Source organism: Erigeron canadensis, chromosome 4 (genome assembly GCF_010389155.1).
Source record: "Erigeron canadensis isolate Cc75 chromosome 4, C_canadensis_v1, whole genome shotgun sequence".
NCBI classification, from domain to species: Eukaryota; Viridiplantae; Streptophyta; class Magnoliopsida; order Asterales; family Asteraceae; genus Erigeron; species Erigeron canadensis.
This window is the reverse complement of record NC_057764.1, coordinates 23,584,156-23,603,774: the sequence shown is the minus strand read 5'-3', so window position 1 is coordinate 23,603,774 and position 19,619 is coordinate 23,584,156. Positions and strand designations below refer to the sequence as shown.

The window sequence follows — 19,619 nt, the reverse complement described above, 5'->3', positions numbered from 1 at the left end:
CCGCCTTGACTGATCAAATCAGTAACTAACAAAGTTAGTTATGTCTATCATAACTGTTGATAAACATCAAAGAATTTATTGTTGATGGTCACCATCTTTATTGATCTTTTAGGCAGAAACAACTCATAATCATGAAACTATTTTATCATCTTTAATATGTATGGGTCAGTTCAAGTTGGGAAAAGAACGGAACAAGAGTGTTTTATTCGTGTCATTTTGGTCTATCTTTATAAATCAAGTATCACCAACTTATAATGTAAGTAGGTCAGATACAAAAGTTACAAAAGATGTTAATAGTAGTTCAATTTATTTAGTTTTTCCTTTAAAAGTTAGACAAAAATATGTTTATATGCAAAGATTAATAGAAACTACGAATACATAAGAAATCATAGTGAAAGACATATGGTTAAATATGTCACTCTCATAATCTTCATATTCTTGAAAAGGGTTCAACAACTAATTATATTTCCTAACTATATCATTCAAGTCTATAATTATTAGTTTATTGATAACTTTTTTTTTTGATTATTGTTGATTAACTCATGAAAAGATGATAAACCTTTAAATGCGTAAAGCATGAGGTATGAAGGACACACTTCAGGTATGTGGCAAAGCCTACTTCTAGAAGTAAATTAAGTCCTTTTGTTGAGGTGTAGTCATATTTACCTATATTGGAATGATTATCAATTATGTAGAGAGATAGTAAACAAGTAAAACAAGTACAAAGTGAACATGTTCATTAGTGTCTCTTTAGAAGTGGAAATAGAGAAGATTCACCACTAAGTCATACAGTAATAGTTTGTACTTAATTTACTGGCCAAGAAAATAAAAAGATGACTAAACACAAATTAGCCAGCCAATTTATTGGACTTTTCACCATCATGCAAAATTTATATTGTAACGAATTTACAAAACGCAAGATAAGCCTTACAATTTTGTTAACTCAATTGTGGAAACTCAAAAAATAAAATAAAATAATAATAAATAAATTAATTAATTAATAAAAAATATAAGTTGATATTGTCATTGTGGATTGACTTTTAAACAAATAAAATGAGTTTCAACCTTTCAACATGTTCGGTCCATTTATTCAGTTTACTAATCATTATCTTATCCATTTGAACCTCTAAAATTAAGGGAATTGATATTCACAACATAATTTATCCATCTACAATAAAAATTGTAATACACAAACTACAACTGAATGATATAGATATTGTTGTAGACATCTAATTTTTGTTATAGAATTATCATTTCCCTAAAATTAAGTACAAATCGTATCCACCTAATCTGACCCATAATTATGCTTTAAAAATGAGTTGTTGGTTTTAAGACTTGATCAAAATCATCGAATAAACTTAACGCTACCAATCGAATAAACCTTGTAATGTCAAGACTTCTGTTGAGGTTACATTTTTAGGTAAACTATCACAATCATCAACAATTTCTACATAATCGATTTTGTCATATTTAAGCAAAGAATTATGTATAAAAGCAAAAGAAATAGTCAAACCAAATAAGATGACATTAGATTCCAACTAATCTTCATGTGTGAAGGCATTGATGCCACAAATCTAAGCACATTTGGCTTTAACTTGCTTTTATAGTTTGTTGTCTTCTGGACCTCAAGATGTTTAGCTACATTAGGAATTACAAGCTCTCTACAATGCAAATGCAGCAATGGAACTTTAGATAATACGCTTCCTTTTTGAACGTCCAGCCCTGCGGGCCTTCTCATCTTGTATGGTTCTCCACTTACTGGCTCATAATCAGCCCTTGGCATTAGCTTCCATCTACTGTGAACAAACCAACCATACTTGTAGTCACCCACGATCGGCGTACCAAGAGCTTCAGCACAGTGCACCCGGAGCTGGGGTAGAGGTTAAATTATGAAACTGATTATTCATATTTGATTTAAACAATTAGATTGCCTATTTACCCTTCTTTATGTTGAACTAATCAAACACTCGAAAATCTGATTATTAGATTATACAAGTTCAAACAAAAGCAGCACATATGATTACTATCTTGTAATACCATTACCAATAAGGTTTTGGTATATCGGCATTTTAGTAGTAATCAACCAAGAGGTGGTTCAAGTGTCAATTGAGCACAAAAAGGAAAAAAATTAATATATTAAAATCTTAGGTATAAAAAAGAGAGGGCATATACCTGATGCTTATGGTTTGTAAGTGGACGTAACTCAAGCCATGAACAACCACTTATTGTAGGACCAAGCACTCGGTATTCTGTGACAGCCGCCTGCGAAGCTTCTAAACCAGAACCATAAGCCAACATTACTCTTTCTGCTTTCCCACCATTAAGCATAACCTATAACCAATTACAGCAGCGTGTTCACATCTTTATTTTTCATTGATGATAATCCAAAGATGTATAAAAATGATATTGATAATGACCTTTGTTAGAGGGGCACGAATTAAACCCTCTTTTTCCTTTGGGGTTCCTATGACAAGCGCCCAATACCTTTGGTAAGTATCTTCACATGTATCATTCCATGCCTAAAGTTATGATGAATAACATTAGCATAATAAGCTCCAAGTTACTATGTCCAAAGGTCAATGCATACCTTACGTGAAGACTTTGTCCTATTGATGTCACTGAACAACCAATGAAGATGAGAGATGCTCTCTTTTGATCTGCCCATCAGAATAATCCCACTGCTTTCTTTATCAAGACGATGAACCTACAAAGTGATTACATATTTAGAAAAAGGAAAGGGATTTCGCCGTAGGGGGGTGAATGAATGAGAGGGTAGGGTAACACACCAAATGGGTTTGGGTCAACATCAAACAACATTACGGATAACTGACCCGTTATGGCCTCCCACTAACCGGTCCCATGGCCAACAAGGAGAAGTAAATCACATAACACTATGATTAAAGGGACATGGGCCTGAGAATTTAACCCCTAACCTCCGTTTTCATGTTGCATTTCCCCCACCACTAGGCTTTCATACCGGAGATAAATTGGGCAATAAGCACATGTCAAATGGGTCAGGTTGACCCACTGACATATTGTGTCCATATCCAGTTGCATTTTACAAAGAATAAATGATTGTATTGGATAATGGGCCAAAGGGGTTTGGGTCACTTTTTACGATTGCTTTTAGGAGAAAAATAGAAGTAAAAATCATAGAATTGACACAAATTGACACAATCCTTTAGTGGGCAAGAGTAGAGCAGTAACCAATTAGAGAATAATTACCAACTTGGGACTCTCATCGTAATCATAACATAATGCTGCAGCTGCCAGGGCATCCATACTGTTATGAACAGCCATATTCCCCTAAACATAAAAACCTGTAAGAGAAATAGCATAAAACATGATCTAATTACAAAAAGTTCGAGCTTAGTGGCCAACCTTTAGCGGCACCTTTGGTGGCTTGTTGAGAACAAGTAGAGCAGAGTCCTGAAGTTTCAAAATGAAGTTTTAACAAAACAAACTTACAGCATGATAATCTACAAAAAAAATTGCGAAGTTGTAATGCTCAAAAAGCTTAAACGGTCCAAAATCCTAATATCATATGCAGATAATATGACAGGTATTAGAACTAAAGACATACCTTGTACATGACAAGTCTTTGCAAATACTGTATCTCATCTGCATTTGGACAAAGAGATGCACTTGGTATGGTATCAAATCTCTTGGAGATTTTAGATTCAGCAACAGATACTGGCACGTAAATTTTAGAACCCTTCGTCATGACCTCATTGTGCTTTATCTGTACGTTGATACAGTATTATAAAATCAAACCAAATAAAACTACTTACCAGAAATCTCAATGCTACATGAATTGGGGATGTGGGATCATAAACTCATAACAAGAATACTTATAAACATCCCCTTACATCGCTTTAATATAACATTGTAACAATGTGGTTTTTGTAATCATATTTTTAGTGAGTCATTATTTATAAGAAAACTGAAAATTTGAGTAAGACCTACCTTTTTTACAATATTTTCCTGTCCTTGCTTTCCGGCCTCATGACACTCCATCTTCACCTGGACGAATATACAAACTACATTAAAGTTTATATGTTTTAAACATTTGCAACATAGCATTATATTTTTAATCACATTGAAGTAGTTGGCATATATAGATCATACAGAAAACAACTAAACACGCCTGAACATATTTCCTTTCAAAATGCAAAAACTAAAATTTTCTCTTTACAGACAAATCCAAAAGGATAGAATTCAGGGAGTTAAAAACAATAAAAACACAGAGTAAAAAGAAATCAATTCTTTTTAAACAAAAGTAACTACTAATTCTCGTTTTAAATATATTGTTTTGATAACATAGCTGTTCCAAAATGTTTATAATATACAATCCAGCAAGCTTTTGGTTTACTTTCAGAATTGGAAATCAAAAAGATGTTGTATACATCAATTTTGAGAATAGGATACAACTTCTTCATATGCCTATGATAACAGAAACCCACAGATAAGAACATGTAAGCAAATCTTAGAAGAGATAAAGAGAAGTCCAAAAAGAAAATGTACTCACAAGGCCCTTGTTAAAGTGTGACTGGATCACAGAACTGTCTACATCAGAAAAGTAATATTTCAACCAGCTAATGGCGGTGACATGGGAATTAGGAGATGCATTCTTTCCAGGCAAAGGGTGCGACGGAAATGGAGGCAAGGATAAGAGCTGTCGAGGCTTGTGACCAGCTTTAGGGCAACCCAGATGAGTTATGTTGTTAGAAACTCGAAGAACAGTTTCGCCACAATTAGGTGGTGGGGGAGACACTCTGGAAAAGTGCCTCACCGCAAAAAACTTGCACTGATGACGACTGATGTTGAGCCACATTGTTGCACATACTGCCTGAATATAAACATAAAATTATCCCCAATATGCTGTAAAGTTGTAGATATGTAAACTAGCAATATTGGCTGTAAAATCAACTTATTATTTCAGAAAGAAAATTACTTTACATTATCATGGTCTTAATGCAAATGAACATCATCTTTCTTGTCAGAAAAAACGTCTTGAGCTATAAAATTTGGAATAAACTCAAAACCCGGAAAACTAAATGTTCAGATACCTATTTTAACTTTATAAAAGTTGTTATTTGTAGTAATTCAACAAAAGGTAGAATAGACAGCAATGATAGGAACCTATACGGTGTGTGTTAGAAAGGTCTTGGGTCTCTATTAGTAAACGAAAATGAGGTAGGGATGACATTTACTTGGATTATTATTAAGTGTGCAAACTATGGGAAATTGAAAACGTTGGCAAGTTTAAATAATATCAGCATATTCAAACCTCAAAACGCAAAGGTTGTATCAAAATGAATCTTCAATCTTTAACCAAGAGCCATCAACTGCGAAGCTTTCATTGGATTTTCTATTCTTGCCTACAAGTGTATCAAAAGAGATTTGATTCACATTCACTGTTACCAAAATCCAGAAACATAGTAAATATGATGTCCAATTAGAGTAACCTTCATATTGACTATATTTTCGGACGTATAAAGCTTTCAGCACATACAGAAATTAAAAAAAAAAACATGTAATCACGGAAGCAGGAAAAAGTTTCACAGCGTAAAATTTCATGATATATATTCATAGAAGTACAATTGCTGTTAAGAAACAAAAAGCTAACTACAACGGTTCTGTATGAACATACGGACTTTTCATATAGTAAATGCTAAGCAGCAACGATGTAGCTTTCGCATATAAATAAACCAACATGTTTCTGCTAAAAAACAGGCATGACATTTTCCACAAAGGGTCACCCTTAGATATATACTATTACCTATTGTAATGCCATAATTATAAAAATCAAATAACTTTCGGCAATTATAGATGTATATATATATATGGATGCAAATCATGAAGTTCACTTCTTTATTTGCAACAAAACAATACAAGCTAGTTTACTCTCACATACTAAAGTCCTATACAGCAGCTGCTCTACATATACGAGCTACGATAATAATTTTGGGGTCAAATGATCCAAATTCAAGCAAGAAATGCTAACAGGGAAGTTATTACATAGAATCTGATGATATTTTTAGATATAATGAGCAAGTCAGGTGCAAAGGCATTTCATCAAACAGTTGGTGAGCATACAAAGAAAATGTAAAAATCGGAACAATAAGAATTGAAACCCTCCCAAAGTAGAAGAAAGAAACAAAGAAACTAACCAACTGTTCGCATGCGATCCTGTCAATATGAAATAGAACACTTAAAATATTTTGTGATTTCTTAAAGTTTTTTACATTCAAGGCCCAATTTATATGGTTTATTTTGTTATTTGTAACTTTTTATCCAATTTTTATACCCGTATAACATTCATATGCATGTTGACATGTTGTAAACAGTGACACGACACCACATAAAATAAACGGATTTCGATTGAGAGTAAATGGGTTCGACCGTTTGAGTAATAATGACTTGGATTTGAGTTAATAGACGAATACCCGTGCAGTGTAGGCGTTGACGTGTCGTGGTGGCGACTTATAGTGGCAACGGCGACGAGTAAGATTAATAATTGATGTAAAATAATTTATGTGATTTAAGGAGTTAATGAAGGTAATTTAATAGATAAAAGATGTATGTTATAAGTATATTAAGAGATTATGAGATTTTAAAAATCAAAATGCCTAATTTGTATTACTAATATCTGTACTCCATTTCAATATCTATCTATATATTTCTATATTTATATTCTATAATCCCTTATAATACAAACTATATATTTTATTTTTGAATCTTTTAATCTCTTAAAACATTTATAGCATACATTTTTAATCTACTAAATTACCTTTATTAACTCCTTAAATCATATGAATTATTTACATCAATTATGTATCTTACTCGCCGTCGTTAGCACTACAAGTCGCCACCACCGACATGTCGCCGCCTCCACCACCGCTTTGCGCGGGTATCCATCTAAATACATGATTTATTTATGATGTTTGCAAGATAAGATAAATTGTTAAATATGTGAATTTAAATGCAAAAAATTAAATAAAATCAGATTAAAAGAATATAGTTTTAAAACATTGAACGCATATATTATATTTCATATTTTATAATATTTTTTTGTAGACAATGTTTGTTTATATTTTTTGATCTGATGTTTGATACTTATCATCACCTTAAGATATATATTTCGATATAACTCAAGATCTTACAACATACAATTGTCCGTTACCTAAAACTGAATGTTGTAACTACAAACCGTCTTTTGATATTAATAACAATTTAAATGAAAATTGTAATTGCACTAATCTTCGCAGGATCAACTTTAATTCCATCCTTATTGACAACATGTCCAACAAATTGAACTTCACGTAACCAAAATTCGCATTTGGAAAATTTGGCATACAACTTCTCTTGACGAAGTGTTTCAAGAATTTCGCGAAGATGCTTTTCATGATCAGATAGACACTTCGAATAAATCAAAAATATCATCAATGAAAACAATAACGGATTTATCAAGGAAAGGACAACAAACCCGATTCATAAGATCCATAAAAGCCGTAGGAGCATTTGTCAGCCCAAAAGACATGACCAATAATTCATAATGACCATAACGGGTCCTGAATGCGGTTTTAGGAATGTCTTCTTCACAAATTTTAAGTTGGTGATAACCCGAACGAATATCAATTTTCGAAAGATACGATGCTCCTTGAAGTTGATCAAAAATATCGTCAATACGAGGCAAAGGATACTTATTCTTGACAGTGACTTTATTGAGCTCTCGATAGTCAATACACATCCGCAAACTACCGTCCTTCTTCTTAACAAACAAAACGGGAGCATCCCAAGGAGAACTACTTGGGCGTATAAAACCCTTGTTGAGACGTTCTTGGAGTTGTTCCATCATCTCTCGCATCTTCGTTGGAGCAAGACGATATGGAGCTTTAGCAATGGGTGTAGTACCCAGAGTAAGATCAATCTTGAAATCTATTTGTCTACCGGGAGGAAGACCAGGTAAGTCATCAGGAAAAACATCAACAAATTCATTAACAACAGGAATTTCGGATATCGATTTGGATTCCTTATCGGAATCAAGGACATGAGCAAGAAAAGCTTTGCACCCATGGGAGATAAGTCGGCGAGCTTGAGCATAAGTACACAAGGGTAACGAGTCTTGATTTCTTTCTCCATAAATCACTAAATCCTTGCCATTAGGAGTCTGGAAGCGAACACTCTTATCGATACGACAAATACTCGCCTTATAACGACCAAGCCAATTCATGCCCAAAATCACATCAAATTCACCCAAACCCATAAGAATAAGGTTAGCTTTAAAGTTTTCAAAATTTATGGTTAGGCTACAATCTATATACACATTTTTAATCACATAGGTTTGATCACCCGCCACTTCCACTAACAACGGAGGTTGAAGCAATGATAATTGTAAGGGAATATTTTTGGTGAATCGAGTAGCTACAAAGGAACGATTTGCTTCGGAATCAAATAAAATTTTAGCGGGAGTGTCGTAAACTAGAAAGGTACCTGACACAACATCGATTGATTCTTTTGCTTCCGTCACCGAGATTTGAAATGACCTCCCTTTAGAATTTCCTACTTACTTTGCCACTTTTTTCTCATTCATTTTCCTTACTTCCGCTTGCGTTTCTTCTTCCGTCAATGAAGGGCAAGTACTTCTCATATGTCACTCATTGAAACAATTAAACAAACGGTAGGCTTGTTTGGAGAGAATTTACAATCACGACTGATGTGACCCGGTTGGCCACAATTAAAGCATCCCTTCCTAGGAGGTAAACAACAAACTCTGGAATGGTGTTTCCCACAATTATTACAAGTGGGAATGTTTCTTCTAGATGTATTATTTCCTGAGCTTCCACTTGATCGGACCTTCTTGTTTGGAGGTTCACTTTGCTCTGCCTTCCTTTTGGAAGAGTCTTTATCCGGCATGCCTTGCTCCACCTCATGCCATCTTGCCACATCAATCAATTGGTTGAAAGATTCAACTTGAAGAAGAGTGATCTTCTCTCGAATATTCTTGCGGAGTTTCCGGTAGAAATGCTCTTTCAACAACTTATCATCTTTCAAATACTCAGGACAAAACTGTGCTTTATCAAGAAACCGCACACGAAATTCATTCACATTCAACGAACCTTGAGAATCATTCATGAACTCACTTCTAAGCTTAGTCACATCGGATTCGGATCGAAATTCCTTAAAGAAAGCCGCTTTAAAATCTACCCAATCCAGCTTCACCATCGCATCTTCTCCTTTCGTCTCAATTTGGCTATCCCACCACAATTTAGCCCTATCCCTCAACATACTCGACCCATACAAAGTCTTGTCTTCGGGTCGAGTCTTTGTGATGCGGAAAACCCCTTCAACTTCATACACCCACTTAGTGCTCACAAGGGGATCAGGGTCCCCATTGTATGTGGGAGGGTTAGCAATAGTGAAGTTCTTAAGATCATAAGGCTTTTCATTCGTTTGCTTCGGTTGATTTTCAAGATTTTGGATTTCTGGTACTTTTTCTTTAGGGAAACGCTTATCAAATTCTTCTTGCACTGACAAGGCTACTTTCTCCTTTATCTTGCTAGCAATGTGATCACTCATTGCTCCTTCCAAGGAATCTTTCAACTTCTTAACAATAAACAGAGAGAATTTTTCTAAGGCCTTGCCTATTTGTTTACATATATAATCACGAGTTATACCTTTCTATTCAACAAGTACTTCATTCACTATGTTTTTCTTCCTATCTTGACTTGATCCATCTTCGCCTTGAGATGAATCCATACTACAAATTTCAAGAAACTTATAAATATAACTCATCATTCATAACTTAGTCTCTAATACCGAAAACATTCATATTCAATCATTTCCATATTTAGTAAGTTCAATTTAGAACGTAATAGCTTATGACCGGTAATAGACCGGTATGATCATAAACTATTTCATTTTAAATCAACCTTACTAACTATTTCAATTCTCAAATATGAACAACACAAGTCCCTAAGGTCGAAGTCAATCCTATGGTTCAAGTTTAGGCATCCCACCCGTAAAGATTAAATACCTAATTCCCTCGAACCATAGCTTTGATACCACTTGAAACGACTCGACCCGAAAACATAAAAAAAAAAATTTTTTTACCCAGATAAAAAAATGGCATAACCGAGATGAACAAATGGCATAACCCAGATGAACAAATGACACAACCCAGATAAACAAATGACACAACCCAAATGAACAAATGACAACCCAAATGAACAAAACGACAGCCCAGATGAACACTTAAAAGACTTGCAAGTTTCACCATTCATTTTCTAGTTCAAAAAAAATATCAACTTCAAAAATGGACTAAAGATACATGATTCAACTTAGGAAAACTTTCATTAACATAAACATAATCAAGTCTTCATATTCCCAATCAAATGGATCATTTACCCATTTTGCCAGACCTTCATTTTGACACTAAAGTCACAATGAGCATGATACAAAATCTGAAAGTACACAAATTACACATATTTATCAAGTTTCAAAATACCAACTTTTGTACCAAGAGCCAAAGGTTTGAGAGGTTTAAACTAAGCTTCTACCTAAAGTGTCATTCTTCAATGGATGGCCAAAATACCTTTAATCACTACTTCACTTCAAACACTTTCACTTGATCAAATTCTTCTTGGCTACTACCAACTCCTATAAAAAGATTAAACAACTAAAACGTAAGCAATGCTTAGTGAATGCATATACATATAATCATAATCAAGTTGCCAAAACATCAAACATCAGTTATAGCCTATCTTTTGATAGTCATTTCATTCATAACAATCATAAACATAAAATCAACACAAATCATTGTCTACATGGCCATGGACCATGCTAGTAGGACTTTACCCACCTGCTCTTGTGGCGCTTGTGGCTCCGAAACAGTGTCAGATTTATCGATTTTGTCCATTTCTCCTCCGTTAAACTCTTATTTAAGCTCCTCCGTTAAGTTCCGCTTCATCTGCTGTTGCACCAATTGGAATGGAATATTGGGTTTCTTGTACCCGCTCTTTATTCGTCTGGTCTTCTTGAATCGGGCTCTCAACTTGCGAACTTCCTTCTAAGAAAGCTAAGCCTTGTTCTCCAGTGTATTCGGGAAAGTAATGACCACAAGCGTTCATCCAAGGCCTTCTTAGTATCTTCATTCAATCCTTCGTAAAACCAGTAATATCACATTTATACACACCTTCCAAGTTGTGATATCCTTCAACGTACACCTTCATTCTCACCCAAGCTTCTTCCCAGGATTCATTGCGCGGGTATCCATCTCGTTTTAGATACATGATTGATATTTTTAATATATATTGTAATGATATTTTTAATCTTTTAACGAATTTTTTTTACATACTTGATCTAAAAAATTTATGTTGATCACTTTTGAAATAAATTATTCAAAAATCCATATATAACCAATCCAAAAGACCTATGTTAAATCACTTTTGAAATAATTGATCAAAAAATGAAGTATAACCAATTCAAAAACTAAGTTGATCTAAAGGAAAATTAAAGGTTTCTGTATTACTGATCTAAGAGTGGGTATTTCCTCAAGTTAATACCAACTTGAAGAGTAAAGTTAAGAAGATCTCGACCTTTGAGAATTAAAATTAAGGGTCAAGATTTAATAATCATCTTTAAATCTTAACATTTGACTTTAATTTAAGAGTCAAGATTGTTCCAACTTTACCCCTCGATCCAAAGCCATCTTTGTGTTACGTATTTTGGTTTTGTGGGGGCAATATTTTTATAACATTACAAAATCTCAATCTAATATTTCAAATTAAAAGATTGTAGTTTTGGTAAACCATTAATGTAGTAACTTTACTAGATTATGGGTGAAAATATATAATCAATATAATGTTACTTTATAAAAAAAAAGAAAAAAAGAAAAGCATATATAATTCAGTCGGAAGTCCGTAAGAAATTTCTGCCGGAATTTTTTTGTCGAAAAATCCATTGGAATATAGAGGTTTGTAGGTTTCAAAATCATCTCCCAGTTATAATGTTTCAAAATTATGGTATTTGAACCATAATCTTTAGCTTGATAGCTCATTACACTTATTTAGTACAACTTGATTTAAAATGTGTTCAACATGTCAACACAACTAATATATCTATTAAATGGTTGCATTCATGTATAATTTTTTGACACAATTTTAAATGCGTTGGTTTAGATTCAGGCAGTTAGATTTACCATCACGTAAACATGGAACCTGTCAATGCAAATATGACACAATTGACACTCATGGTAGCAAAGAATTGAATAAGTTCATCTTGGAAACCTATTACACATTCACACATCAAATATGAGTGATGAGTATGTTTTATTATTATTGTATGCATGTACCATGTTAGATTAATGTTTATGTAGCCAGTTGCCCGACTTTATTAATGAACTTTAGTTAATTACAAAAGATGTTTTGCAGGCACAATTTCTCTCGCACGTGGAAATATGATTTTATCAGGGCACATGAGCCATATTTTCTTTTAAACATCGGAAATTTATGAATGAACTTACGTTTGGCAAGACACCGAAAGCAAATAGAGTATATCAAATATGTAGGACTAAGATAGGATATTGTTCCTAACACAACAATTGATCAAAAAAGAGGAAGTAGATACAATCAAATTAAAAACATCCAAGCTAAAGGGGGAACTCTTATTAAACGGGGGATGATGGATGGAACCGTCAAATTGGACAAAATGTGCAACAAAACTAACGGGAAAGCTAAAATTATGACAAGGGACCGTGTTGAAAAACCTAATAAACCTGAGGGACCAATTTTGCAGTTTACATAAATTACAACATCTATATAAACAAAAAAAAGCCTACAATTTTTAAACTTCCAACTTTTGAGCTTTTCTATTAGTTCTGCTGCCGTACTTTTTTCCAATGGGGAAATCCGGCAAAAGGCCACCGCCCACCGGTAAAATCATCTATATTCGAAAGAAATCTCCGAAACCGGATACAAGACACATACGGCAGCTCACCTCTCTCCGTTGACCAGATCGTTGACCGTTTACGCGCCAAATTCCCAGAATACAGCCGCCATAAATATCACCTGTTTACTAAAATAGTCAAACAAACATTAGATTCTGACCCCACCTACATCAAACAACAATAACAAAACTCCAATGACGATCATGATGACGTCATGTCTGCGAAGAAGAGAACTAGAGAAGTTGATGGGAGTGAAATTCAGGTTGTGAGGAGACGGATGGAATCGGGTTCAAATTCGGGTTCGGGTGCAGAAGATGACGTAAGTGTGGTGTCCACGTCTGAGGAGGATGACGTGGCTTATTATTTGAAATATGAGCCGGAGTCTGATTTAACGAAATCTATGTTACGAAGCAAGTACGGGGGGACGAAAACTGACACAAATTATTCGAAAATGGGTGAAAAAGGGAAGAATGTAGAGTTAGAGGTTGTAAATAATAATAGTGATAAAAAAGTTGAATTGATTAAAAAATCGGATAAAGAGTTGGGTTATGAGGAGAATGTGGACGATGGGCCGAGATTTAAGGATTTGGGTGGAATGGAAGAGGTGTTGGATGAGTTGGACGTGGAAGTGATTGTGCCTATGTTTCATCCGGAGTTACCAAGGGGTCTTGGAGTGAGACCAATATCTGGTATATTGTTGCACGGGCCGCCAGGGTGTGGGAAGACTAAACTGGCTCATGCTATTGCTAACGAGGCAGGAGTTCCGTTTTATAAGATTTCGGCTACTGATTTGGTTTCTGGTATTTCAGGTATAGTGTGAATTATTTTTGTTAAACTTGTGTTTTGAAAGTTATTTGTTGTATCATGATGATCGATCGTTGTTTTTTGCTATGATATGCCATTATTTGTGTTCCGATTATGTTTGATCATATGCAAAAGTTTTTTTCATTTGTGTTCCGATTACTTAATTACTCACACTCGATCGTCTCATTTAAACATTCCTCTATATAGTTTCAACTTATGGTGGTAACCAGTTATTGCCTTATGTCTACCTTTTCACGATGGGTAAAATTGAACCGTAAATGGTCTTGTCAAAATTTACAACATTGTGAAATAATCAAGTATTTTGAAAATAAACATAGGTAAGCACTTCATGGAAAGCTTCTAGTTTACCATTCTCATATCATTATGCATTCCTTCATTTAAAGATAAATCTTTTCCTTAGATATGGCTTAACATTAGATATGCTTTGGTCTTTCACCAAGTTCATACAATAGTTTAAACAGGCATTTGTTTTATTTGAAAAAATCATTAGGTGCATCAGAACAGAACATACGAGAGCTGTTTTCAAAAGCATATACAACTGCACCATCTATAGTTTTCATTGATGAGATTGATTCAATTGCTTCAAAAAGAGAAAACCTTCAAAGGGAGATGGAACGACGCATTGTGACACAGTTGATGACTTGCATGGATGAATCTCACAGGGTCGCTAAACCTGAAGATAATTCAAAAAATACAGCGACATTTGGTAGAAAACCGGGATATGTCTTGGTAATCGCTGCTACAAATAGAGCTGATGCTATTGATACAGCATTAAGAAGGCCGGGACGGTTTGATAAAGAGATTTTTTTAGGTGTCCCGGATGAAATTGCTAGATTGCATATTCTTTCTGTGCTTACAAAAAATCTGAAACTTGAAGGTGCTTTTGATCTGGTAAAACTTTCTAGGGAAACTCCAGGATTTGTTGGAGCTGATTTATCAGCATTGATGGATAAAGCTGGTAATCTTGCTATGAAGAGAGTTATTGATAGAAAGAAGTCACAACTTCTTAAAGAAGGTACTGACACTAAAGGAAAGGAAGACTGGCGGAGGAAGGCATGGACGACTGAAGAGATAGAAAAACTTAGCATCACAATGTCTGATTTTGAGGTAATAAGAATCAACTGCTGTTGGATAATTGACAACTTTATCTTATTGTTGCTTTTAATGATCTATGTTTTAATATTTTGTAGGCTGCCGTTAAACTGGTTCAACCCTCTTCTAAACGAGAAGGATTCTCTAGCATACCAAATGTTACATGGGAAGACATTGGTGGTCTTGATTCATTGAGAAAAGAGTTTGAACGTCACATTATTAGGCGTATAGAATATCCCGATCAGTACAAGGTAACTGTTTGCCCCTAATGCTATGTGAACTGTTGTGATACTTTTAAAGGGATATTGTTAGTAGATATTTATTATAAATATGTTTCTTTTAGGATTATGGACTTGAATTGGATACTGGGTTTTTGCTTTATGGACCTCCTGGTTGTGGAAAAACATCAATCGCCAAAGCTGTTGCTAATGAAGCGGGAGCAAGTTTCATACATATTAAGGTCTGTTACTGACTGTTTTCTTCAATATTTTGCTGACTTGATTATTTCTATCATAAAATTAATAGTTTTCTTTTACTGTTAAGGGTCCCGACCTTCTGAGCAAATATGTTGGCGAGAGTGAATCGTCAGTTCGGAGTCTATTCAGTCGTGCAAGGGCATGTTCTCCATGCATACTATTCTTTGATGAGGTTTTTGTCTGCTCATTCTCAATTTGTCTTACACCAATCTTAGTTGTAATTGAACCAGATTGAGTTAATAGAGAACTTTTTGTGATTACTATTAATCCTTTGGTGTATGTTCATTTCAGGTTGATGCTCTGACAACAAAGCGTGGGCAGGAAGGGGGATGGGTTGTTGAGCGACTTCTAAATCAGGTTAGCAAGTCAAACCTTGAAAGGTCGCTCATTGTGCATCAAAAGTGGCATGATGGGTGGGTTGGGTGATGTGTCAAAATAGGATTGAGTTAAACACATCATGTTACTATGGGTCGAAACATATCAGGTCCGGGGGGGTTTACATGCAAACCCCCGTTCTTCCACCTCTTTGTATTATTCTTCCTAAATACTGTGTTAATTATGATTAAAAAAAACATTTTTGTTATTATAATCTAATCTCTAGGTTTGTACGCTCTATAAATAGACTTTCGCTAAGTTTAACCCGTTTGATTTGTTTTCTTTCTCGCCTAAAATTTTTAATTTATTCATTTTACCACTTTGAAATCATACAACCCAAGCCAACTCATTCATAAGTAAATGAGTCAAAATTGTCACCTATAATCAGTGTGGTTTCTGCTGCAAATTTGCTCATCCCTGATTTTTATGTACCCAACAGATTAATTTTTTTTTAAATCTTTGCAGCTAATGGTAGAGTTAGATGGTGCTGATCAACGCAAAGGAGTTTACGTAATTGGTGCCACCAATAGGTCCAACATATAGTATTTTTTTTTCTAAAGAATTTATTCATGACAAAAGATTGTAGTTACTGATGCTAAAATTATCATAGGCCAGAAGTGATGGACCCCGCACTCCGACGGCCTGGAAGTTATGGGAAACTTATGTATGTCCCTCTGCCAAATCAAGATGAGCGTGCGGCGATCTTAAAAGTTATTTCTAAGAAGATGCCACTAGATGACGATGTGGACTTGATTGCTATTGCAGAGGCTTGTGAAGGTTTTAGTGGAGCCGATCTGAAAGTATTGGTTCGTATAACTGTTTTGTTAATATAATGCTATTTCAGATGATAATGCATGAAATTCAAGTTTATTTACGCTTTTTGTGATGCCATTACGGTGCCATTGTTGCTAAGCTGTGTTTCAGATGGCCTATAAATGAGGCAAGTGATTAATATATCCAACCTTTCTTTGACTTGTTTTCCAAATTTCAGATGTATGAAGCTGCCTTGATTGCCTTGGACGAAAAGTTAAGTAAAATTAATGCTGTGAAAGCTGCAATTGCTGCTCGTGAAGGGACATCAGTATCATCATCATTATCGCCAAGCAAATGGAGTAGCATACCACATAATATCAAACCTGTACATATTGGGCAAGCACTTAGAATAATCTCACCTTCCGTATCAGACGAGGTATGAGTTAGCTCTATTTGTCGTGTCATGATTAATTCTTAGAGTTGGCAGGATGGGCATGTCATATGAGTTGGGTAGCGGGTCAAAATGGGTTTCAGTTGGAGCATAACATCTATAAACCCATCTTCTAATATCTATGTACCTTGTATGTTTTGTTGCAGCAAAAACAACATTTCCATCAACTGCAACAGAGCTTCAAATGATCTTATATGTGGATTACGGAGTATGGTGTTTTGTGTTGTTTGTTTATCTCAAACGGTAAAATATATCAGTATAAAGTTATATCATCTATAAATCAATCTTCTAATATCCATGTACCTTGTTTGTTTATCTTGTTATACGTGGTTACCAACCACTAGTCCACCACGAGTCACACACAATGGTGTGTGCTCCTGGTGTAATGCATCATGACTCCAATACATGACTAGTGGTGACCACATATTACACGAGCTCTAAGTAGAATTGCATGATTTATTGACACAAATGGTCATATATAATTTTTGATACTTGGGTTTTATAACAAATCATTTGACATTTTCGTCCACCCTGAAGCAAAATCCTGGCTTTTGGCTATGCTTTCTTTCTCTTAGTTTTCAAAATGGTATGAACACTTCATTTTTATAGGTCGCTAGTACCGGAAAATGTTTTTTTATAAGGGAAGGGGTACGTGTGACCTATGAATCCGATCTGTATATGCAAGTTGTTTTTTGGTATGCAGGTTAGGAAAAACTACAGCTTGAAACATCATACTAGAATCATACATGATAGAATAACATCTCATAGTATAGTAGTTGTTATGCAACGAAACACATCATATTAGATTGATAAATGATATAAGATAACATCTTCAAAACATTCATACACCATACATGATACATGCAATTGAAATTAACTAAGCAATTTATTAGACAGGACATAAAAGATGGATCATATATGTTGAAAAACATCAAGCAAGTTTTATTTCAAGAGCCGTACTAAAAATAAAAAACTAAAAAGTTTCATTTCAAGACTAAACCAGTGCCAATCATTTTCTCCTCCACCAATTTGTCTATCTTTTCTTTCATCTCATCAGTGAAGTAGTTCTCCCAATCTCCATCCTTAGCCTGCCTAAAAAAAATTCGGTTTTCTATCCCATAACCTCTTTCTGGACGATGCACTCCAGTTTTGTTAACTTCTAAGTTGCTCAAATTCTTAAAACTACACAACTCTACGATGTTCTCAACCACACCTGCATTCTCTTCTTCAACTGAAAAGGGATAACCAAGAAACCCCGCAAGCCTTTTCACATTACTTGCAGTATCATTTTTCATATCTTCGTATTTCAAGAACAAAACTCTCTCGGTCCTTTCCATGCTTGCTCTCCAGTATCCCAAAATATGATCCCAATATGGTCCGTACCATGAAATGCCCTGACAATACTCGTCGAATGCGTCTTCAAAGGAAGCATCTTCCATGGGTATTTTGAACAGTTTTTGTGTGAAATGGAAATTATAAACTATTACATCTTTTATATTCCTGTATATGTAAACAATCTTACAATTTGAAGCTAATACTGTCTGTGGAAGACAAGCATAAGGAAGATGTGTGGACACGAGTTGGAGGCTGGGTTCCTTTGCCTGTCTTGCATAATTTGTTTACAGTCTACCTCTAGTGAAGGGACACAATCATGAGGCATTTTTGTGAGCAAAGGAGTAGTTGATGTATTAAACTTTTTTCGAGTTACAATGGCGAATGCCAAGGCCTTTAGCCAAGTTGTCCCAGTTTTCAGGCAAATGCACAAGAACAAATCACTTGGCTTAGCCTTGAAGATTTCTTGAGCCATAATGCCTTCTTCGATTTTTTTTCGACTGCAGCATAAAAGATATATATTCCTTCAAGGGTTATCTATCAATAAACCTCACGTTAGTGTTTGAAAGTTCTTTCAGTTTTGATTTAATAATTTGGTGATGAGTCAATTATTGATGACTCAATTATTTTGGTACGGTTATTAAATGGGACTGAAATTGGTATCGTTTTTGGTGATTTTTTAGGACTACTGGACGGATGTTCATATTGCGGTCCAAACGGAAAAAACCGAAGAACCGAACTAATTTGGGATTGAACCCGAGTAGAACCGAGATCATCGGTTCGGTTCATGGTTCTTTAATTTCTTGTCATTCTGTTCTCGGTCCGGTCCATGTCTAGCCCGAGAAAACCTTCGGTTCAGACCGACCCGAGATATTCAAAATTTTGAGTATCTAAAGTTTAAATTGGATTTTCTTTCCTTATTTATAGCAAATTATTTTTCTCAAATCACGTAACGTACCGGCAACATCCGCAAATATTACTCTCTAGAACAGTAAGTTTTTATTATAGCTTACATATTATTTTTCACTAAATGACGAGAAGCTCGGTTAATAACCATGTAATAATACATTCATTATAGTTGAAGCAGCTTAAAAAATGGTATGGAGATGGTTACTATTAGATAATATACATTCATTATTATAGTTTTGGACCGACCTTAATCAATCTAATTAAAAAGTTCTTTTTTTGTATGCATTTTTTTTGCTGTGATGGCACTATTAGATTTATAATGAAAACCGTGGATCTATCTGCGAACTTGTATAACCGCGGATGATGGACATGGATTAAATATTTAATCCGTTTGCGGATACCCGTGAATTGGCGGATCAAGAAAAACCCGTGTGGATGGTAACGGGAAAAAGATATT

At 34.8% G+C, this 19,619-nt stretch overlaps 2 protein-coding genes and 2 pseudogenes across 2 annotated transcripts; 1 reads left to right on the top strand and 3 right to left on the bottom strand.

Moving 5' to 3' along the window:
- Positions 1-1,489: 1,489 nt before the first annotated feature.
- LOC122596666 (RNA pseudouridine synthase 3, mitochondrial-like) lies at positions 1,490-6,275 on the bottom strand. The gene is made up of 11 exons (XM_043769285.1): positions 6,174-6,275; positions 5,291-5,381; positions 4,529-4,849; positions 3,967-4,023; positions 3,584-3,742; positions 3,382-3,429; positions 3,226-3,306; positions 2,588-2,704; positions 2,418-2,519; positions 2,173-2,331; positions 1,490-1,870 (listed from the first exon to the last, which is right to left on the bottom strand). Exons 3-11 carry the CDS (start codon positions 4,832-4,834, stop codon positions 1,508-1,510), a joined length of 1,392 nt encoding a protein of 463 aa, XP_043625220.1. The 5' UTR covers positions 4,835-4,849; positions 5,291-5,381; positions 6,174-6,275; the 3' UTR covers positions 1,490-1,507.
- A 2,374-nt stretch (positions 6,276-8,649) lies between these two features.
- On the bottom strand, positions 8,650-9,582 carry LOC122597194. Its single transcript, XM_043769822.1, has one exon. The coding sequence runs from the start codon at positions 9,580-9,582 to the stop codon at positions 8,650-8,652; it is 933 nt and encodes a 310-aa protein (XP_043625757.1).
- A 2,632-nt stretch (positions 9,583-12,214) lies between these two features.
- On the top strand, positions 12,215-17,109 carry LOC122597193 (annotated as a pseudogene).
- Positions 17,110-17,904: 795 nt separating this feature from the next.
- Positions 17,905-19,042, bottom strand: LOC122597192 (annotated as a pseudogene).
- Positions 19,043-19,619: the final 577 nt, after the last annotated feature.